The 18,089-nt window shown below is 42.1% G+C and overlaps 1 protein-coding gene across 3 annotated transcripts in view; it reads right to left on the reverse strand.

Annotated features, from left to right (window-relative positions):
- Window positions 1–18,089, reverse strand: part of LOC126094815 (OTU domain-containing protein 7B-like) — a 96,612-nt gene that overhangs the window by 4,634 nt on the left and 73,889 nt on the right. For 2 of the 3 annotated variants that reach the window (XM_049909388.1, XM_049909387.1), the window contains exon 11: window positions 10,026–10,192. The exons of the other annotated variant lie outside the window; for it this stretch is intronic. In XM_049909388.1, the coding sequence (XP_049765345.1) occupies window positions 10,026–10,192 (167 nt within the window). The remainder of the gene's footprint in view (window positions 1–10,025; window positions 10,193–18,089) is intronic. 3 annotated transcript variants of the gene reach the window in all.

Genomic DNA, 18,089 nt, shown 5'->3' on the forward strand with positions numbered 1-18,089 from the left:
ACCCGACTCCCTCCCCACACCCCATCATTAAGAAATTAATTATGCCGTGAAGTGTCAGCATATGTCTTATTGATTAATTTCTGTTTTAAATCGAGTAAGGCTAAGCTACAGATAACTACTTCCAGAATAATGGAGAGATGTTACAATTAATATTTCAGATATAAAAAGAATTTATGTAAGTAATTTAAAACAACAATATGGGGGAGGGGGAGACGGATCAGAGGGCCTGGGAGACGGACGGACGGGGGCTGGAGGCGCGGGCGGGGACGGACGGTGGGAGGGGGAGACGCGGACGGCGACGGACAGAGGGGGAGACGCGGACGGGGACGGACAGAGGGGGAGACGCGGACGGGGACGGACAGAGGGGGAGACGCGGACGGGGACGGACAGAGGGGGAGACGCGGACGGGGACGGACAGAGGGGGAGACGCGGACGGGGACGGACAGAGGGGGGAGACGCGGACGGCGACGGACAGAGGGGGAGACGCGGACGGCGACGGACAGAGGGGGAGACGCGGACGGCGACGGACAGAGGGGGAGACGCGGACGGCGACGGACAGAGGGGGAGACGCGGACGGCGACGGACAGAGGGGGAGACGCGGACGGCGACGGACAGAGGGGGAGACGCGGACGGCGACGGACAGAGGGGGAGACGCGGACGGGGACGGACAGAGGGGGAGACGCGGACGGGGACGGACAGAGGGGGAGACGCGGACGGGGACGGACAGAGGGGGAGACGCGGACGGGGACGGACAGAGGGGGAGACGCGGACGGGGACGGACAGAGGGGGAGACGCGGACGGGGACGGACAGAGGGGGAGACGCGGACGGGGACGGACAGAGGGGGAGACGCGGACGGGGACGGACAGAGGGGGAGACGCGGACGGGGACGGACAGAGGGGGAGACGCGGACGGGGACGGACAGAGGGGGAGACGCGGACGGGGACGGACAGAGGGGGAGACGCGGACGGGGACGGACAGAGGGGGAGACGCGGACGGGGACGGACAGAGGGGGAGACGCGGACGGGGACGGACAGAGGGGGAGACGCGGACGGGGACGGACAGAGGGGGAGACGCGGACGGGGACGGACAGAGGGGGAGACGCGGACGGGGACGGACAGAGGGGGAGACGCGGACGGGGACGGACAGAGGGGGAGACGCGGACGGGGACGGACAGAGGGGGAGACGCGGACGGGGACGGACAGAGGGGGAGACGCGGACGGGGACGGACAGAGGGGGAGACGCGGACGGGGACGGACAGAGGGGGAGACGCGGACGGGGACGGACAGAGGGGGAGACGCGGACGGGGACGGACAGAGGGGGAGACGCGGACGGGGACGGACAGAGGGGGAGACGCGGACGGGGACGGACAGAGGGGGAGACGCGGACGGGGACGGACAGAGGGGGAGACGCGGACGGGGACGGACAGAGGGGGAGACGCGGACGGGGACGGACAGAGGGGGAGACGCGGACGGGGACGGACAGAGGGGGAGACGCGGACGGGGACGGACAGAGGGGGAGACGCGGACGGGGACGGACAGAGGGGGAGACGCGGACGGGGACGGACAGAGGGGGAGACGCGGACGGGGACGGACAGAGGGGGAGACGCGGACGGGGACGGACAGAGGGGGAGACGCGGACGGGGACGGACAGAGGGGGAGACGCGGACGGGGACGGACAGAGGGGGAGACGCGGACGGGGACGGACAGAGGGGGAGACGCGGACGGGGACGGACAGAGGGGGAGACGCGGACGGGGACGGACAGAGGGGGAGACGCGGACGGGGACGGACAGAGGGGGAGACGCGGACGGGGACGGACAGAGGGGGAGACGCGGACGGGGACGGACAGAGGGGGAGACGCGGACGGGGACGGACAGAGGGGGAGACGCGGACGGGGACGGACAGAGGGGGAGACGCGGACGGGGACGGACAGAGGGGGAGACGCGGACGGGGACGGACAGAGGGGGAGACGCGGACGGGGACGGACAGAGGGGGAGACGCGGACGGGGACGGACAGAGGGGGAGACGCGGACGGGGACGGACAGAGGGGGAGACACGGACGGGGACGGACAGAGGGGGAGACACGGACGGGGACGGACAGAGGGGGAGACACGGACGGGGACGGACAGAGGGGGAGACACGGACGGGGACGGACAGAGGGGGAGACACGGACGGGGACGGACAGAGGGGGAGACACGGACGGGGACGGACAGAGGGGGAGACACGGACGGGGACGGACAGAGGGGGAGACACGGACGGGGACGGACAGAGGGGGAGACACGGACGGACAGAGGGACTACTCTTCACCAACTAACGACCATCCATCCTACCACCATGTGAGCTCCTATTCATTGCTGTCGATACCACCTGCCTGTATACCAACATCCCTCATGTCCACAGCCTTGCTGCTATCGAACACTACCTCTCCGAACATCATTCCGACTCCAAATCCTTTATCTGTTTCCTTAAACCTTCTACCAATTTTATCTCTACACACAGCTACTTATCCTCCTTTGTGTGGAAGACAAATCAGTGATCACAATCACTTACATGACACGATCTTATGCCAGCCTTTTTACAGCCCATCAAGAGGGAACGTTACAGCCTCCCAGTAACCCAAATCCTTGTCCAATTTTGAATCATTGATGTTATCTTCATGATTTGCACCGAGGGCAAAGACACCATATACTACTTTCTCCACAACCTCTACATTTCTCCCATATGCTTCACGATGTTCTTCTCAACCTAACTTGCCACCTTTCTGGACTTTTATCACCTCTCTAATGGCTCCCATACCTTTTTCCATCCACTTCACCTGGTTGCTCTCAGTCCAGTGTGGCTCCTTTCTGGATGTTTACCACCTCCTTGATGGTTCCATGTGTATCTGCATCCGTATCAAGCAGTACCTGGATGATGACATCTGTCACCCCTTCCACACCAAAAAAGCTGCTTCCATACAGTCTGTGGTGTATCAACAGTAATGAGGAGTCCCTTACCGTGCCTGCACACAATGGCACTACCACCCTCCCCCGTAAGCCCAGGTCAGTAACCTGATTTCTTGTGCCGTATCCTCACATTCTCTTAAGCCTCCTACCACCCCCAAAAACGCATTGTGAAGGAGCACTGCCCCGCACCGCTCCACCCCCCCCCCCCCTCCCACCATCCATCACCTCAGACTGGAGTAACTGAACCATATCCTTCCCCATGGTTTTCACTAGCAAGGAGCTTGGAAATAAGGAACATCCTGTCCACAATCCTTCCCATCCCTCCTAAACGTGTATTCTGCTGCAAATTCAGTCTATGTAACATCCTAGTCCATCCCTATGCTACTGTTATTCCCACTCCCAACACCTCACCCCAGACACACCCCTTCTATTTTGCCACCCCTTCCCATTCCACATCTCCATGTCTTCGTCACCATCAGTCCCCAGATGAACTCACTACTCTAGCCCATTAAAGGATTTTTCCAAAAGCAAGAAAGCTTCTCTTCTTTTTTATGTGCCTATCGATGACTTGAGACTTCGAACATGAACACAAACACACACACAAATTTCAATCATCCGCAGCCCACGGTTGCTTCATCAGGAAAGAGGGAAGGATGACTCCTTACCCCCTCCCTTAAAACCCACATCCATTCGTCTTTCCCTCTTTCCTGATGAAGCAACTGTGGGTTGCGAAAGCTTGAATTTTGTGTGTATGTTTGTGTTTGTTCATGTGTCTATCAACCTGCCAGCGCTTTCGTTTGGTAAGTCACATCATCTTTGTTTTTAGATATATTTTTCCCTCTATTATATTCATATCATTAATTTGAACCCAACAACAATATTTACAACATTTATTTTATATTTCATTGCAAACCAGTTTTCACCTTTCTAGGCCATCATCAGACAACTCAAAAGTGCACAGACAGTCCAGACAACACTAACAGGAGCCCCTAGCTGTATTTACACTGATTTTAAAAGACATGAGACAGTTTATGATGACGTATCTACACAAGAAACACAAATTACAATGCTAAAATTTCACATAGATAAACAAGGTACAGTCTATAATGACATACTGAGTATTTTAGACTGTCTTCAGAGTACAAATCCCAAAACCTTCTGACAGAGCAGTAATGTTTTAACTAGTAGAATTAGTCAACGAAACCATTTCTCATATCTTAATTGTTTTTAACAAGAATAACAAAGCTAGATTTAAGTAAAGATCTCTCAGTATTAACTTCTGTTTTGCAGCTCCAGTCTTGTGGTAAAGTTTACTGTAACCTTCTTGTGTTGTTGAGGAAGAAATGGAAATGTTTTCAACAGGTCTTTCAGTTTTACAACTAATAAATATGGCTGGTTTTTCAAACAAACTGCAGTGCAGTGTGCATCACACATAGCACTTCCTCTTTTGAATACATTAACATTTTTCCTTTCTTCTGTTTCAGTGTAGGTATTTTGAATAGCTATTTCAGATGGATGAGTTGAGACACTTTGATCAAACTGCATTCAGAGATCTCTCATACCTTTATAAACAACAATATTTCAGCAACATATTCCAACCCAAAGACATCGTCTGTATGCACTGGAACTACAGGGAATGGTATAACAATTTTAGCTGATTCAACAACCTTGAGTAAATCTTGCATAACAAAGGCTTTGCTTACCTTTCTTCACTTCTCTATAGTTCTAAAACCTCTTTGCAGTCCACCCCCGGTAGCTGAGAGGTCAGCGCGACAGAATGTCAATCCTAAGGGCCTGGATTCGATTCCCAGCTGGGTGTTGTGTTGTCTTAATCATCATCATTTCATCCCCACTGACGTACAAGTTGCCGAAGTGGCGTCAAATCGAAAGACTTGCACCCGGCGAATCGTCTACCTGACGGGAGGCTATAGTCACACGACATTTCATTTTCATCTATTTGCAGCTCAAAAAGCTGTGCCCACTCACCAAAAACTTGTGTGTGCATTCCAGGCTGTGCATAAACTAAATGGAGGAGGCCTTGACCCATAGGGCTTTGAACTCCAGAGGGAAGCACTGCTTTGCACAAAGACCACACAGCATCTAGTAATGCATTCTTAAAACATTTTTTTCTATGCTACGGAACATGGAATAAGTCTAAAGATATGCAGTGGAGTACTGAGAACACCCTACTGATGAAAACTTGTTTTGTGAAAAAAATTTTACTTAAAATGTTTGACATTTCCACTTTTCATTTCACAAATACTACTGTTATTTGGGCTGTGTCCATAAAATAATCATGTAGCTCAGACTACATTTTGTAGCCTTTACCTCAAAATGGTACCTTTGGTTCAGAGATCAATCAGTTGTTTAGTAAGCCAGTTATGAATGTTTCTCTGTTGCAGTGACTGGGTTCACTTTATGGAGTGAACCATGACAAAATTTCACGGTTGGTTCTCCGCATTTCCTCCTTGTCTGTAGCGTGATCCTTTTGAAACTCCCACTTCACGCTCTGTTGTTGTCTTACCCTAGCCAGAGGGCACTGTGGCATTGCTGCAGCTGGCTGCCTGCCACATTTGCGAGAGAGCGTCGGTCTGGAGGAGGAACTCTAATTGAGGACATCTGGGAGCATACATGCAACCATGCCATTTTGTTGATGTTTGGCATGACTTGTGTCAGGTGTGATGCATCGTTAAGGCCGTGATAGCAGCCAATGTTACTGTCTTGGAAGCAGATGGATCAAAGGGGATGAGGGCTGGTTATCCATTGAAACTCCTATCCTATGGATGTCGTCGGACTTAAAATAAGACGTTTTGACCATTATTTGGTGTTATTTGCAAGCAACTGGGCATTCCAAGTTCTACAGTAATTCGGCGAAGATTATTTGTTTCATCGGTGTGGAAATGACTGAGCCAGGAGCAGTTCATTTAATGTCCACCTTATGCTCACATTCTGTGTGAACTATTTGCGAGTGTAAACTTGACTCTCACCTTTGTTTGTTGATTTTGAATGCACCGTCAAATACTGAATCCAAGTAGTGTCTTTCAGTTAATTAGCTGGATTCTTTCTTTTCCTCATCACGACGCATTTTAAATGGCAAAGTAGAACTGTAGACCTTAACTTGCTACCTCATTTGCATGGCTTTAATAACAGTGCCTAATCTGTTTACTAATTAAGGCTTGTGGTAAACCAAGGTATTTAAGTATGTTGTTTTAAAATATTATCTGAAATGTGTCAATGATTTATGTTGCGTTAGTTGATTCTGGGGGCAACGGCCTTGCCACAATGGATACACCAGTTCCCCTGAGATCACAGCAGTTAAGCGCTGTCGGCACTTGGATGGGTGAGCATCCAGGCCGCCATACACTGTTGCCATTTTTCGGGGTGCACTCAGCCTCGTTATGCCAATTGAGGAGCTACTCGACTGAATAGTAGCGGCTTCGGTCAGGAATACCATCATAACGACCGGGAGAGCAGTGTGCTGACCCCAAGCCCCTCCTATCCGCACCCTCCACTGAGGATGACACGGCAGTCGGATGGTCCCGGTAGGCCACTCATGACCTGACGACGGAGTTCTTAAGTTAATTCTGGGGTATGAACGGATGTGTTGGCACGTCTTTCGTGTAAGGAAATCCTGCTAGTTTTGATTACCTTCTGACCAGGGTTCTTGCTCAATGCTTGTCTTTACATAAGCCGCTAACCTGGTTAGTGTATGTTGTGGCTATTTTAAATTAACCACTGCTCAATAGCCCAACATAGTTTGTTGGCCGTCAGAAGCCGTGTATGTGTTATTTATTCCTTTTTTCTAGTCAATCTATAAGCATACTACTCTTAATTTGTTACTCTAGGTAGCCATTAAGTTGCCATTTTTGGGGGGATTGGATGGAGTGTGGCTCCTTTGAGTATAGATTTGTCAATTTCCAATTTATTGTTTTTTTCCACCAGTTTGTAATTATATATATATATAAATATAAATATAATAGAGGGAAACATTCCACGTGGGAAAAATATATTTAAAAAGAAAGATGATGAGACTTACCAAACAAAAGCGCTGGCAGGTCGATAGACACACAAACAAACACATACATACACACAAAATTCAAGCTTTCGCAACAAACTGTTGCCTCATCAGGAAAGAGGGAAGGAGAGGGAAAGACGAAAGGATGTGGGTTTTAAGGGAGAGGGTAAGGAGTCATTCCAGTCCCGGGAGCGGAAAGACTTACCTTAGGGGGAAAAAAGGACAGGTATACACTCGCACACACACACATATCCATCCACACATACACAGACACAAGCAGACATTTGTAAAGGCAAAGAGTTTGGGCAGAGATGTCAGTCGGGATGGAAGTACAGAGGCAAAGATGATGTTGAAAGACAGGTGAGGTATGAGCGGCGGCAGATTGAAATTAGAAATTAGCGGAGATTGAGGCCTGGCGGATAGCGAGAAGAGAGGATATGCTGAAGGGCAAGTTCCCATCTCCGGAGTTCTGACAGGTTGGTGTTAGTGGGAAGTATCCAGATAACCCGGACGGTGTAACACTGTGCCAAGATGTGCTGGCCGTGCACCAAGGCATGTTTAGCCACAGGGTGATCCTCATTACCAACAAACACTGTCTGCCTGTGTCCATTCATGCGAATGGACAGTTTGTTGCTGGTTATTCCCACATAGAACGCTTCACAGTGTAGGCAGGTCAGTTGGTAAATCGCGTGGGTGCTTTCACACGTGGCTCTGCCTTTGATCGTGTACACCTTCCGGGTTACAGGACTGGAATAGGTGGTGGTGGGAGGCTGCATGGGACAGGTTTTACACCGGGGGCGGTTACAGGGGTAGGAGCCAGAGGGTAGGGAAGGTGGTTTGCCTTTACAAATGTCTGCTTGTGTCTGTGTATATGCGGATGGATATGTGTGTGTGTGCGCGCGCGCGCGAGTGTATACCTGTCCTTTTTTCCCCCCTAAGGTAAGTCTTTCCGCTCCCGGGATTGGAATGACTCCTTACCCTCTCCCTTAAAACCCAAATCCTTTTGTCTTTCCCTCTCCTTCCCTCTTTCCTGATGAGGCAACCGTTGGTTGCGAAAGCTAGAATTTTGTGTGTATGTTTGTGTTTGTTTGTGTGTCTATCGACCTGCCAGCGCTTTTGTTTGGTAAGTCTCATCATCTTTCTTTTATATATATGGGTGGAATCTAAAATTTTTAATTATTATTGAGCTGTACTTAATGTCATATTGTAAAGAAAGGAACTTATTGGAGGTCAACTGTCGCCGTAAGGTGTTGTGGATGGTGCACTTTCCTGTTATTCATTTTAATGTTCTAGTCAATGTGTAAACTTGCTAATTATTTTCTCTTTACATGGAGTGTGCCTGCTTTGATGTTATAAGTGACTGTTTCATAACCAGTTCTTTAATGCACATACGCACATATTTATATTTATGGGAGAACTTTAAGTGTGTTCCCCTGCTGAACTTTAACTAAAGTGTAGAAAACTGAATCAGGTGTTTATTATTATTCTAGTGGTATTATCTGTAAAGTGTAACACGTGATATTTTCTTGGTCTGTTATCAAGTGTTACAATAAATGCAAATCGCAGTGAAGCAATGCGCTATTTCAGTTGCTCCTGTGATTTCCTGTCTCCGCATTGGTTAATCTAAACTCAAAATACTTAATTGTTTAAATATTGGAGGGAGGTGCATTTGTGCCATGGAGTACATGCATAGCTTGTCAGGCAGAGTTGTTAGGCATCCATACATAGCTGATGACTGCATATACATCAGAGTTCAGGGTAGTTTTAGCCTGTACAGCTGCAGAAAGTGGTGAATGTCTATTCAAAAATATGACTCACTCCTTTTGTACTGTACAAAACAGATACCAAGCTTAAATGTCCCTACTCAAAAGAGCAACTGCGAACTTCACTGTTATATAGCCTGCTTTACAAGATCTTATGAAAAGATTTGGGGTTAACGGGTAAGTACATACATTTGTAACAGGAAATATATGCCTGCCATTGACTGGTCCAATTTTTGTAATTAAAATTTCATTTAATAGCAGGCTTCAGCTGAGTCATGAGGTTCTGTATTAGCAAGTTAGTGACCTGAGCGAGGAAGCTGGTGTATGGCTCATGCGTCACCTGCAAACTTCAAGACAACATATTATGCCCACTGTCCAGTAACTTTAGTTCTCACTGTCCAGTAACTTTAGTTCTCACATGTTTAACTGACATACAACTTGATAGTGAATGTACCAAAATATTGTCATCTAAGGAACAATACCACATAACTGGCTTTTCTGATTTTCTGGATTTCCGTCAGTGCACACACACTTGCTTTTATTATAGAATGATGAACTTGAAATTTTTTACAATGAAAATTAAGCTGAACAAACTAAAATATTTTAATTTCTGTGTAATTGCAAAAAAATGAAATACAACCTAACTGAAGCATCAAAAGGCCTATAAGGCTGTTTGGGGTGATGCCATTATCTGTTGAGAGAATTCAGTTTTAGAAGGCTACAGCAGCAAAATATAGGAAGACTTACAGGGGATTAGTGACTGGTGTAGTGGCTGGCAGCAGTCAATCACTCTTACATAAAATGAAACTGCACTGTCATACCCTACTCCGAAGGGAGTGACAAACTCACTCGCAATGAAAAGATTGTCTAGAAAAAAATCTACTCACTTCAATCAACTGAAGCCTTGACTCAAAACTGCTTTCCAATATACAGAGATAACTAACAGGTAATACCAGTGTGCGATAGCTGCATGCACTTTTGTATTTACACGGCACATCGATACAGAGTCACTTACGTGGTATTGTTTCTTCCGACAACAATATCTAATAAAAATTTTAATAGGGGCTTGCTATATGGTGCATCTAAAAGCCGTAATGATCGTGGACACTGCATGACTTGGATTCCTGCACCTGTGAACATACTAAATTGCTTGCGTTCTGTCCCACAGACATTACTGTGACATGCTGTCAGCTTAAGAAATAAAGTATGCACGAGAACAGCAGCTTAGCAGCAGGGACTCAAGTTCATGTATAATGATGAAATGCTACAGAGCTCAGTACATCTGAAGTGCATGTAGTACATACCGTGAGCAATAGTGGTCAGAGTCTGGCGAGCCATAGAAATGGCAGTGATTATTTCTACACGGAGTGCCAGCTTTTTCAACATGTGGCAGTTCCACTCCGTGGCCGGCTTTCGGAAGTTGTGGAGAAGTCAGTGTTGCCACATGTGTGTGTCTCCCACTGACTATTTCCTGCACACAAATACATATGTATATGACATAATATATTTTATTCTGCATGAGCACTATAAACAGAGATCACAGTGACATCTGGATATATCTTTCTGAGGGAAATCGAAAATTAATTTCACAGATTCACTTAACAGATTTTTTCCTCTCCTCACTTACCAGGTAATTAAATATTATTGAACTGGCTACTGTCAGTTTTCGCCTTAGAAATGAAAATCTATTCCAATTCCATCATCATGTTTCGTACATGTTGTATTCGTACAGGGTTATGCCTTTCCCCACCCGACAATTTACTTTTCTCTACAATATAAATTATTAACATCTGCTACTAAACACATCTATCTGGTTGGAGAGATGAAAAGGAACAGCAAGATGCTGTTGTTACAGTAACAGTTTATAAAATGAAGGTTACAACAGAAATGGAAACAACAACACTAAAGAATGGTGAAGATTTGTAAAACATGGTCAGTAACATAGGTACAGTGGAACAATACAATCATGGATGATTAAACTGAGACAGAGCAATCAGTAGACAAACAACAAGTCAAGCGGTGACTGGGCAATCTGTGAGCATAGTATGTTTTTTCGCTCTTAAAGCGATAGTAAATACCTTTCCCTTGGCAGTGAAATCCTTTCGTAACTGTTGATATTTGCTGCTCTTCCTTCCATAGGAGAAATCTTGCAAAATAAACACCGTAAATGCCTTAAATTTATGTTTTATGCAAATGACAAAACCACTGCACGGAGGAAGTTTTATTGTTGTCAAAGGAAAGGAATCAATGCAGTGATGTTTCAGTAAAACTGGGTGTAACAGACCTATTCACATAAATATAAAAGGGGTAAAAAAAAAAAAAAAAAAAAAAAAAAAAAAAAAAAAAAAAAAAAAAAAAAAAACACTTTCAGCATTCCAATTGGTTGCTGGGTTCGCCAATAAAATATTTAATCTACTGCCCTTGTAGTCCTCTTCAAGGAACCGTGAGCAATGTTGGTTGTGCTCACTGTATCAAGTCTAATGAGATGATGAGTAAAGATAACCCACATGTCATTAAATTCTCAGAGCTGCAAGTATTCTATCATTTATATCTATGTTCATATTTGAAACCTGCAAATTATGTCCAGCCCCTCTTACCTCTACAACTCGTACGAGTTATTTCCATTAATTCAGCACTAACCTGAATGTCTGATAGTGGTCTTTGCTTATACTGGAGATAGGAATTATTAGGTTTTGCAATATCTTATTTTAGAAAATGTTAATGGCATTGCCCCAGAAATCTGGAAAAAAACTGGCCTAGTTGTAAATCATCTGGTGATTGCATGGAAAGTGATCAATGTTCTGATTGGTCAGTATAATCTCTGGTATGCCTTTCATTTAATTCCTATACTCTTCAGAGAGTGCCACGTCATACGAAATGGCATTTTTATTGTATATGCTAAACATCTGATGTTCAGACGCCTACTCTGTTTCTATCCTTGTGGAGTACATGTAATTACTGGTGGAAGGAAAAAAGATCACATTTTCAGTACAGTCTACATATTTTCAAAGCAATTGTACTGCCATATGTTAAATATGCAATGTTTGGATCTTTTATCTCCATTTCGATAACAACCAAGTTTGCTGCACCACTTGCTCAATTTTTCAGAATATCAAGTTTTATTGACAATTACAGACAGGTTGAACTATTCTTCAGCAAGACTGCCCTGCCTTGGAGTATATGTTCTTAGCAGAGTATTTCTCAGAGTCATGACAGTAGCTGAAGGTGAGGATGTTACAATTATAAGATTCATTTCCTGTACAAGAAGCCACGTATTACGCTTTTCTAAAACATTAAGGGAAAGCAATTGCCTGACCACCTCTGTTTCCTTCATTTTGATGATGGTGTGGATCATGTTTAAGTGTTCTAGATAGTTTTTAAACTACTCCATTCCACAACAAGACCAGACCACAAATATGTCACCAACATATTAATGGAAACAATCTGATTGCACTTTGTACCATCTAAGAAACTCTACCATGATATAATTATGGTACAGATACAGCACTACTATAAATAGCACACTGCACATCAAAACCCAACAAGTCTTACTATTTACTGTCAAAGAAAAATGTTATGTTTATGTAAAACACATGCCTGAAAAGAGAAAAATGCTTCTTTACAGTGAGATCCAATTACTTTTTAGAAGATGTTTTGTAGAAGGAAACCATTCCAGTATCTTACCACCATTATGTCTGCTTTACTGTTTTCTTGTTGGGAACAAGATGGAGTAGCTTCTGAAGGATACAGAATCAGATAGTTTCACACCAAAAGTGGATCATATGAAAAAGTGAACAGAAGGATTCATGCATGTTTCATGGCATCAGACAAAGATTTCATGCATATAGCATGGGTGACAGCAGCCTTTAAAAAAACAATCCTCCTTTGAATGAATCACGGAAACTTTACAATGCTTGGGATATGTACTAGGGTTATCACGGCAGAAGGAAAAACGAATAAGTGTTTGTGCAGGATTGTGTACATGATGGAGTCATAATTTTTGAGTTTAGAACTACCTAAAAACAACATACAGAATTGATGTGTGCACTGGATCTATGATAGCAGGAAGATGATCTGGGTGGAACTATATCATCAACAAGTAAAGTAAATATTGCACAGGAAATTAACATATGATACCATTAAATTCCAGATGTGTGAAAGAAACTAAAGATTGAAAATATATTGAATAATAACTTTCCTGCAACCATTTGTAGGCAAGTCTAATTAATAGTATCAACAAATTGTCTGCATTTAATTCCATTTGTAAAAAGTTACAACCGGATATTCAGGATATAAAATTTAAAATCAGAATTGATAGATTTGGACTTCATGTATTCTGGCAAATAAACTTTAGAAAAGGATAAATAGAAAATGTGTTTATTAAAATTAATTGAAGAGATCAAAATACTTTACAAAATATATATTTCTGTTTTAACACATTTGTAAAAAATAATATTTTTTCAAATTACAGTTAAATCAGTGAAATGCTGAACTACATAAGTGCAAACAAAATTATGAAACAAATTTCATGCTGCCATTCAGATTATAGCTTTATGGAGAGCAAAAATAAAGCCGTCTCCATTCAAGGCTGTGTACTTTTTGCAGTGTTTACTAGTGATGAGACTACAATACACTTCTACAAAACTGTGCATTTAAGCAAAGTGAATCAACAATAATATCCAGGACATCTGGATAAGCAAATTTTACACTACAGGTTCCATAAAATTGTTAATTCTACCAAAAATGTTCACCACTCCAAGCATGCTCACAACAAGAGACAATCATATTTTATCTATTTCCATAAATCTGTCATTTGCCTAGTCACCACAAAACTTCCCATATTAATTTCGGTTAATGTTGCTAACACAATGAGAAGGAGTACAAGCAAATGTACTCACTGTATATCCCTGAAATTTAAATGCAATACTGTTCAATAATTCTTGAAATCACGTTTTAATATGTGAGTAACTTTCACACAAATATAAACTTTTCAGTACAAACGTAAGACATTTAAAAATGTTGTTATTTTTACTGGCTGACTATTTTGGCCTTACCCATTTTCACAAGCCACATATTTTGTATATAGGATGTGTTTGGTGTGAACAGTTCTATTTATAAGGTCTTATTGTAAAATTCTTTGCATCAACATCTGCAGAGTGAAATTCTCGAAGGTGGTAAGTGCCAAATTGTTCATAACAGAGATTTTTGATCACAAAATGCTTTAACCCAATGCCATTTTCCTCTCAGAAGCGTACATATTCCTGTTTGTCATCTTAGAATTGAAACTGATGGTGATAGATGGCAGTGGTGACAAATCCAGCAGTCAAGGCCTCTTGAAAAGTTTCAGCATCATATTGATATTATCACTGATGAGATGCAAATTAGCTTTGTTAATGTTGGCAGTTCTGAATTCCATAAAGTTCATGATTTATGAGACAAACTTCTATACATTACCTTTGTTTAAAGTGAGTAGACTATATTTTTATTGTTGTGATCAAGCCTACTAGTGCAAAATCTGAAGACAAGAAACCACCAGCACTTGAGGTATGTTAAATTCTTGTTGAAATTAATTATATTAATAGTTAGTTTATGGTTATTTATTTGGTATCTTACATCTTTATAATTCATTCTTGCAGAATATGTGTAACTGCAAAATCTAATGGACAGAACTCAGAGATTCAAAACTGCATGTCCTCATTGAATTCTGTAAGCTGGATTGGATATGCAATCTATTTCCCTTGAAGAGGGCAAGACGCAGTGAAAATGTAGTAACAAGAGTGAAGGTAGTACTAGACGGCAGATTATTGCAGTGTTCAGTGTCCCAAATGGAAGATGTGACTCTATTCAGGCTTGAAAAAATACATTCATGAACACGCATATGTAGGCTGCAAAAAAAAAAAAAAAAAAAAAAAAAAAAAAAAAAAAATACAAATGATAATTTCTAAAAATAAACAGAGTGATAGTTATATTGACATCAGGAAATCTAATGCACCATCTAAGTATACAGATGGATCAGTGCAGAGTGAAAACCTTCATCGCTTCATTTCCATTTGGTGAAAGCCATTACTCAAGGTCAAAATCTAACACGCAGTTTCTAGGTCTACACACGAGTATCCGCAGAATGTCAACTGTATTCACTGTAACAAATTCATGAAGAGAAACTTTCCTGACCTGAAATTCTGTCAATCTAGGGCAGATACATGTAAAACCTGTGATAAACTGCAATGTGAAATTTCAGGACAGAGTCCACAAATTGCACCTGCAAAACAGCACTAGAGTTGCACCTATGTAAAGAAGATAGTGGTACAGATAACATGAAAGGCACAACTGCTCTTGCTCAAATGTCCAGAAGTGAAATATGTACTATTTTTATGCATTTGCATCAAGTACCGTATGTCCCTCCACGTACTCATTCCAAGATGTTTTTGTGCTGTCAATTGAGCTGTTTTAACTTCTGAATCAGCTTAGGTGACACCCACACTTCCTATTTGTCTTTATGGCATGAAGGTATTGATAGCAAAGGTGGTAACAAAACAGCTTTATGTGTTTTATGTATTATCAGTCTCAGTATTACAGAACACAAGACACTATGTACTAACCATATCTAAAATACAAAATTTGTTATTTGTGAAAATGGGAAAAGCCTGCAATTAGTCAGCTATAAATAAATAGCAGCTTTGATGTTAAACACTTATAAATGTCTTTCTTCAATATTACACAAATATGTTTGTTAAAACTATAGTTTCAAACACAACAACAAAGCAAAAAGAAAAGCAACACAAATGAAAACACATTCACATACACAGTGTGATAACAACAATGAAAATAGTGATTAAGAGTTAACCACAATATAGTGCAAGAATTGTGGTGTTACATTCTACACAAGAACAAATGTTTTATGTCATTACCCCATCTCATTATACATTTCCAATTAAGCCATATACTACAATTAATATGAGAAGGTTCATTGAAAAATTTGAAACAGTCTTCCCTTCTAAACAATTCAAACTCTGTATTAACTGTCTCAATTCCACAGCATGACATGATTAAAGAAACAAAATTTCACAATCGCGACATCTGGAAGAAAATCTCTGCAGGAAATATAGTTTGCTCAACGAGAGCAAGATAAAACCTATAGTGCTAGCTATACATCATCAATTCAAAGCAATTGTAGAAAGTAATAATAATGATATTTTACCAGCTGCCAAACTGGAGTTAAAGTGATTGAATTTGCAATATTTCAAACTTTAAAGCAGTTACTTCATTGTAAACACAAGGAACAGGAATACAAAATAAGGTGTAAATGTAGTGGCAGAAAGGATAAATTAAACCAAATTCTGTGTCCTGAGAGGCACAAGGTGCAAATAAAAAACTGGAAGTAACAATGAGCTAACAGTTCATGATCGATCAAGATTACAGTTGAAAAATATCACAAGCAAAAAATGAAAATAAAAAGCATGTATTGGCAAGGAAAGAAAACAAGAGAAGGCAGGGAAAGGGGGGAAGTGGAACAGATCGTGAGAGAATTTCAGTCTTACTCTTGTTTTGTACTTACGTCTTAAACACTACAAAGAATGACAGGAGGACTATAATTATGAATTTAACTAGATGGTTGGCTAAAGCCAATTACAAATTAACAAGGCCATCCCATTTCTAGGTTTGGAAGACAAGAGAAGAAAAATCACCCAAACGATCTCTGAACGAGATACTCAGCTCCCTTCCTACAAGTGCCATTGCATGCTAAGCAACATAACAACATTGCTAACACACACAGTTTATTTGTTTTATATTCTTAATGACTGCAGTAGCAATGGAAATACAAAATTCAAGACAAAACTAACAAGTCAGTTGATGAAGTACAAGTGTGAGGCTCATATTAGCCTCTCCTTTATTTCTGTTTTGATCACTTTTGACAAAGTCAGTTAAGAGGCCTGCAACCATTTGATTCAGAGAACTAAAAAAACCACTTGCCTTGATCATAAACAAACAACATAATGCATGTTTCCATCTTACCTATTGTACAGAAGCAAATAAATTTACACGACAGACGAGACAGGAAAGATGTTACATCTCTCTCGTCTCGGTACATCGTTTTGCTTTTGTACCACAGATCTGATGCTGGAAATGTTCTGAAACACATAAGATGGAAGTTGCTTGTGATCAAGGCAAGGTACTGGAAAGCAAATTATTCCAACAGTATGACTCAAATAAGAGTCGTTATCTTATGGTTGGTAATCAGCTTCAAAAGTAATCTGATCAGACTAAATAAAAAAGGTCCGTAAGTTTAAATTAAATAATGCTTCATCTCTCTAAGGAGAAGCATTCCTCTTTCTCACAGAACCACAATTTATTAGAATCAAATGATCAATACCTTATGATGAGGTGTAACTACTTCAAGTATTGCTACAAAATGGAATATAATTAAGGACAAAGAAGAAATTTCTTTTTTACTTGTTGTGTCTTTTGAGTTTACTTATCACATTTTGCCATTTGGGTACTTTAAGCTTATAAGCATTATGCAATTTGAACATCATCTGATAGCTCATTGCTACTCTTACATCCTGTTGTTAAACTTGTGATCATCCTGACAAGTGCCTAGAAACTGTATGTTTATTTATCCATTTCTTATGGTATCCTCTCTCTTGTCAGAGGAATCACCAGAAAAATTCAGAAGCCAGAGACACAAATGCATATGTCAATTATTTATTAGGCCATTTCCTATTGTTCCTGTTTCAGCAGCTGGCAAGATGTCCAAGATGTACACACATGTGTTCAACATCATGATTACAATCAATATATGATCTAAAATTTTAAGCATAATTTTGTTATCCATCATATTACTTTCTATCTATCTTCCTTTCCTACTCCACTTTATTTCTCAGTGTAAGAATGGCATAATCACCTTGCAAATGAGAATTACACTGACACACACACACACACACACACACACACACACACACACACACACACTACTAATACAATTTATGACCCATTAGTAATGAGATTCTGGAGTTACCACTGATCTTTGCACACAAAGAGGAAAAATTAATGTACAGTTATTTCTCATAAAATGTGAGGATTTTTTTGAACAGTATCTAAAGTGATTAAGTGTCTTGTTTGAGGCGACAATAACGACAACAATGGTAAACTTATTTTCTTTCTTCAGCACTATCTTATAAAATATCATATTCTCTAGAAAACAAAGAGCCAGAAGATACACTGCATGTGAAGCACATCCCAAGCAAATGCCAAACATATAGTAGTTGTATCCAAGCAGTTTTAATAAGATCGGAGGAATATTTGTCCACATTCCTCATTAATTATGCATCATTGTAAATGGTGATACCATGGACATAAATATTGCTGCA

The sequence above is a fragment of the Schistocerca cancellata genome, chromosome 8 (genome assembly GCF_023864275.1).
Source record: "Schistocerca cancellata isolate TAMUIC-IGC-003103 chromosome 8, iqSchCanc2.1, whole genome shotgun sequence".
Classification (NCBI taxonomy): Eukaryota; Metazoa; Arthropoda; class Insecta; order Orthoptera; family Acrididae; genus Schistocerca; species Schistocerca cancellata.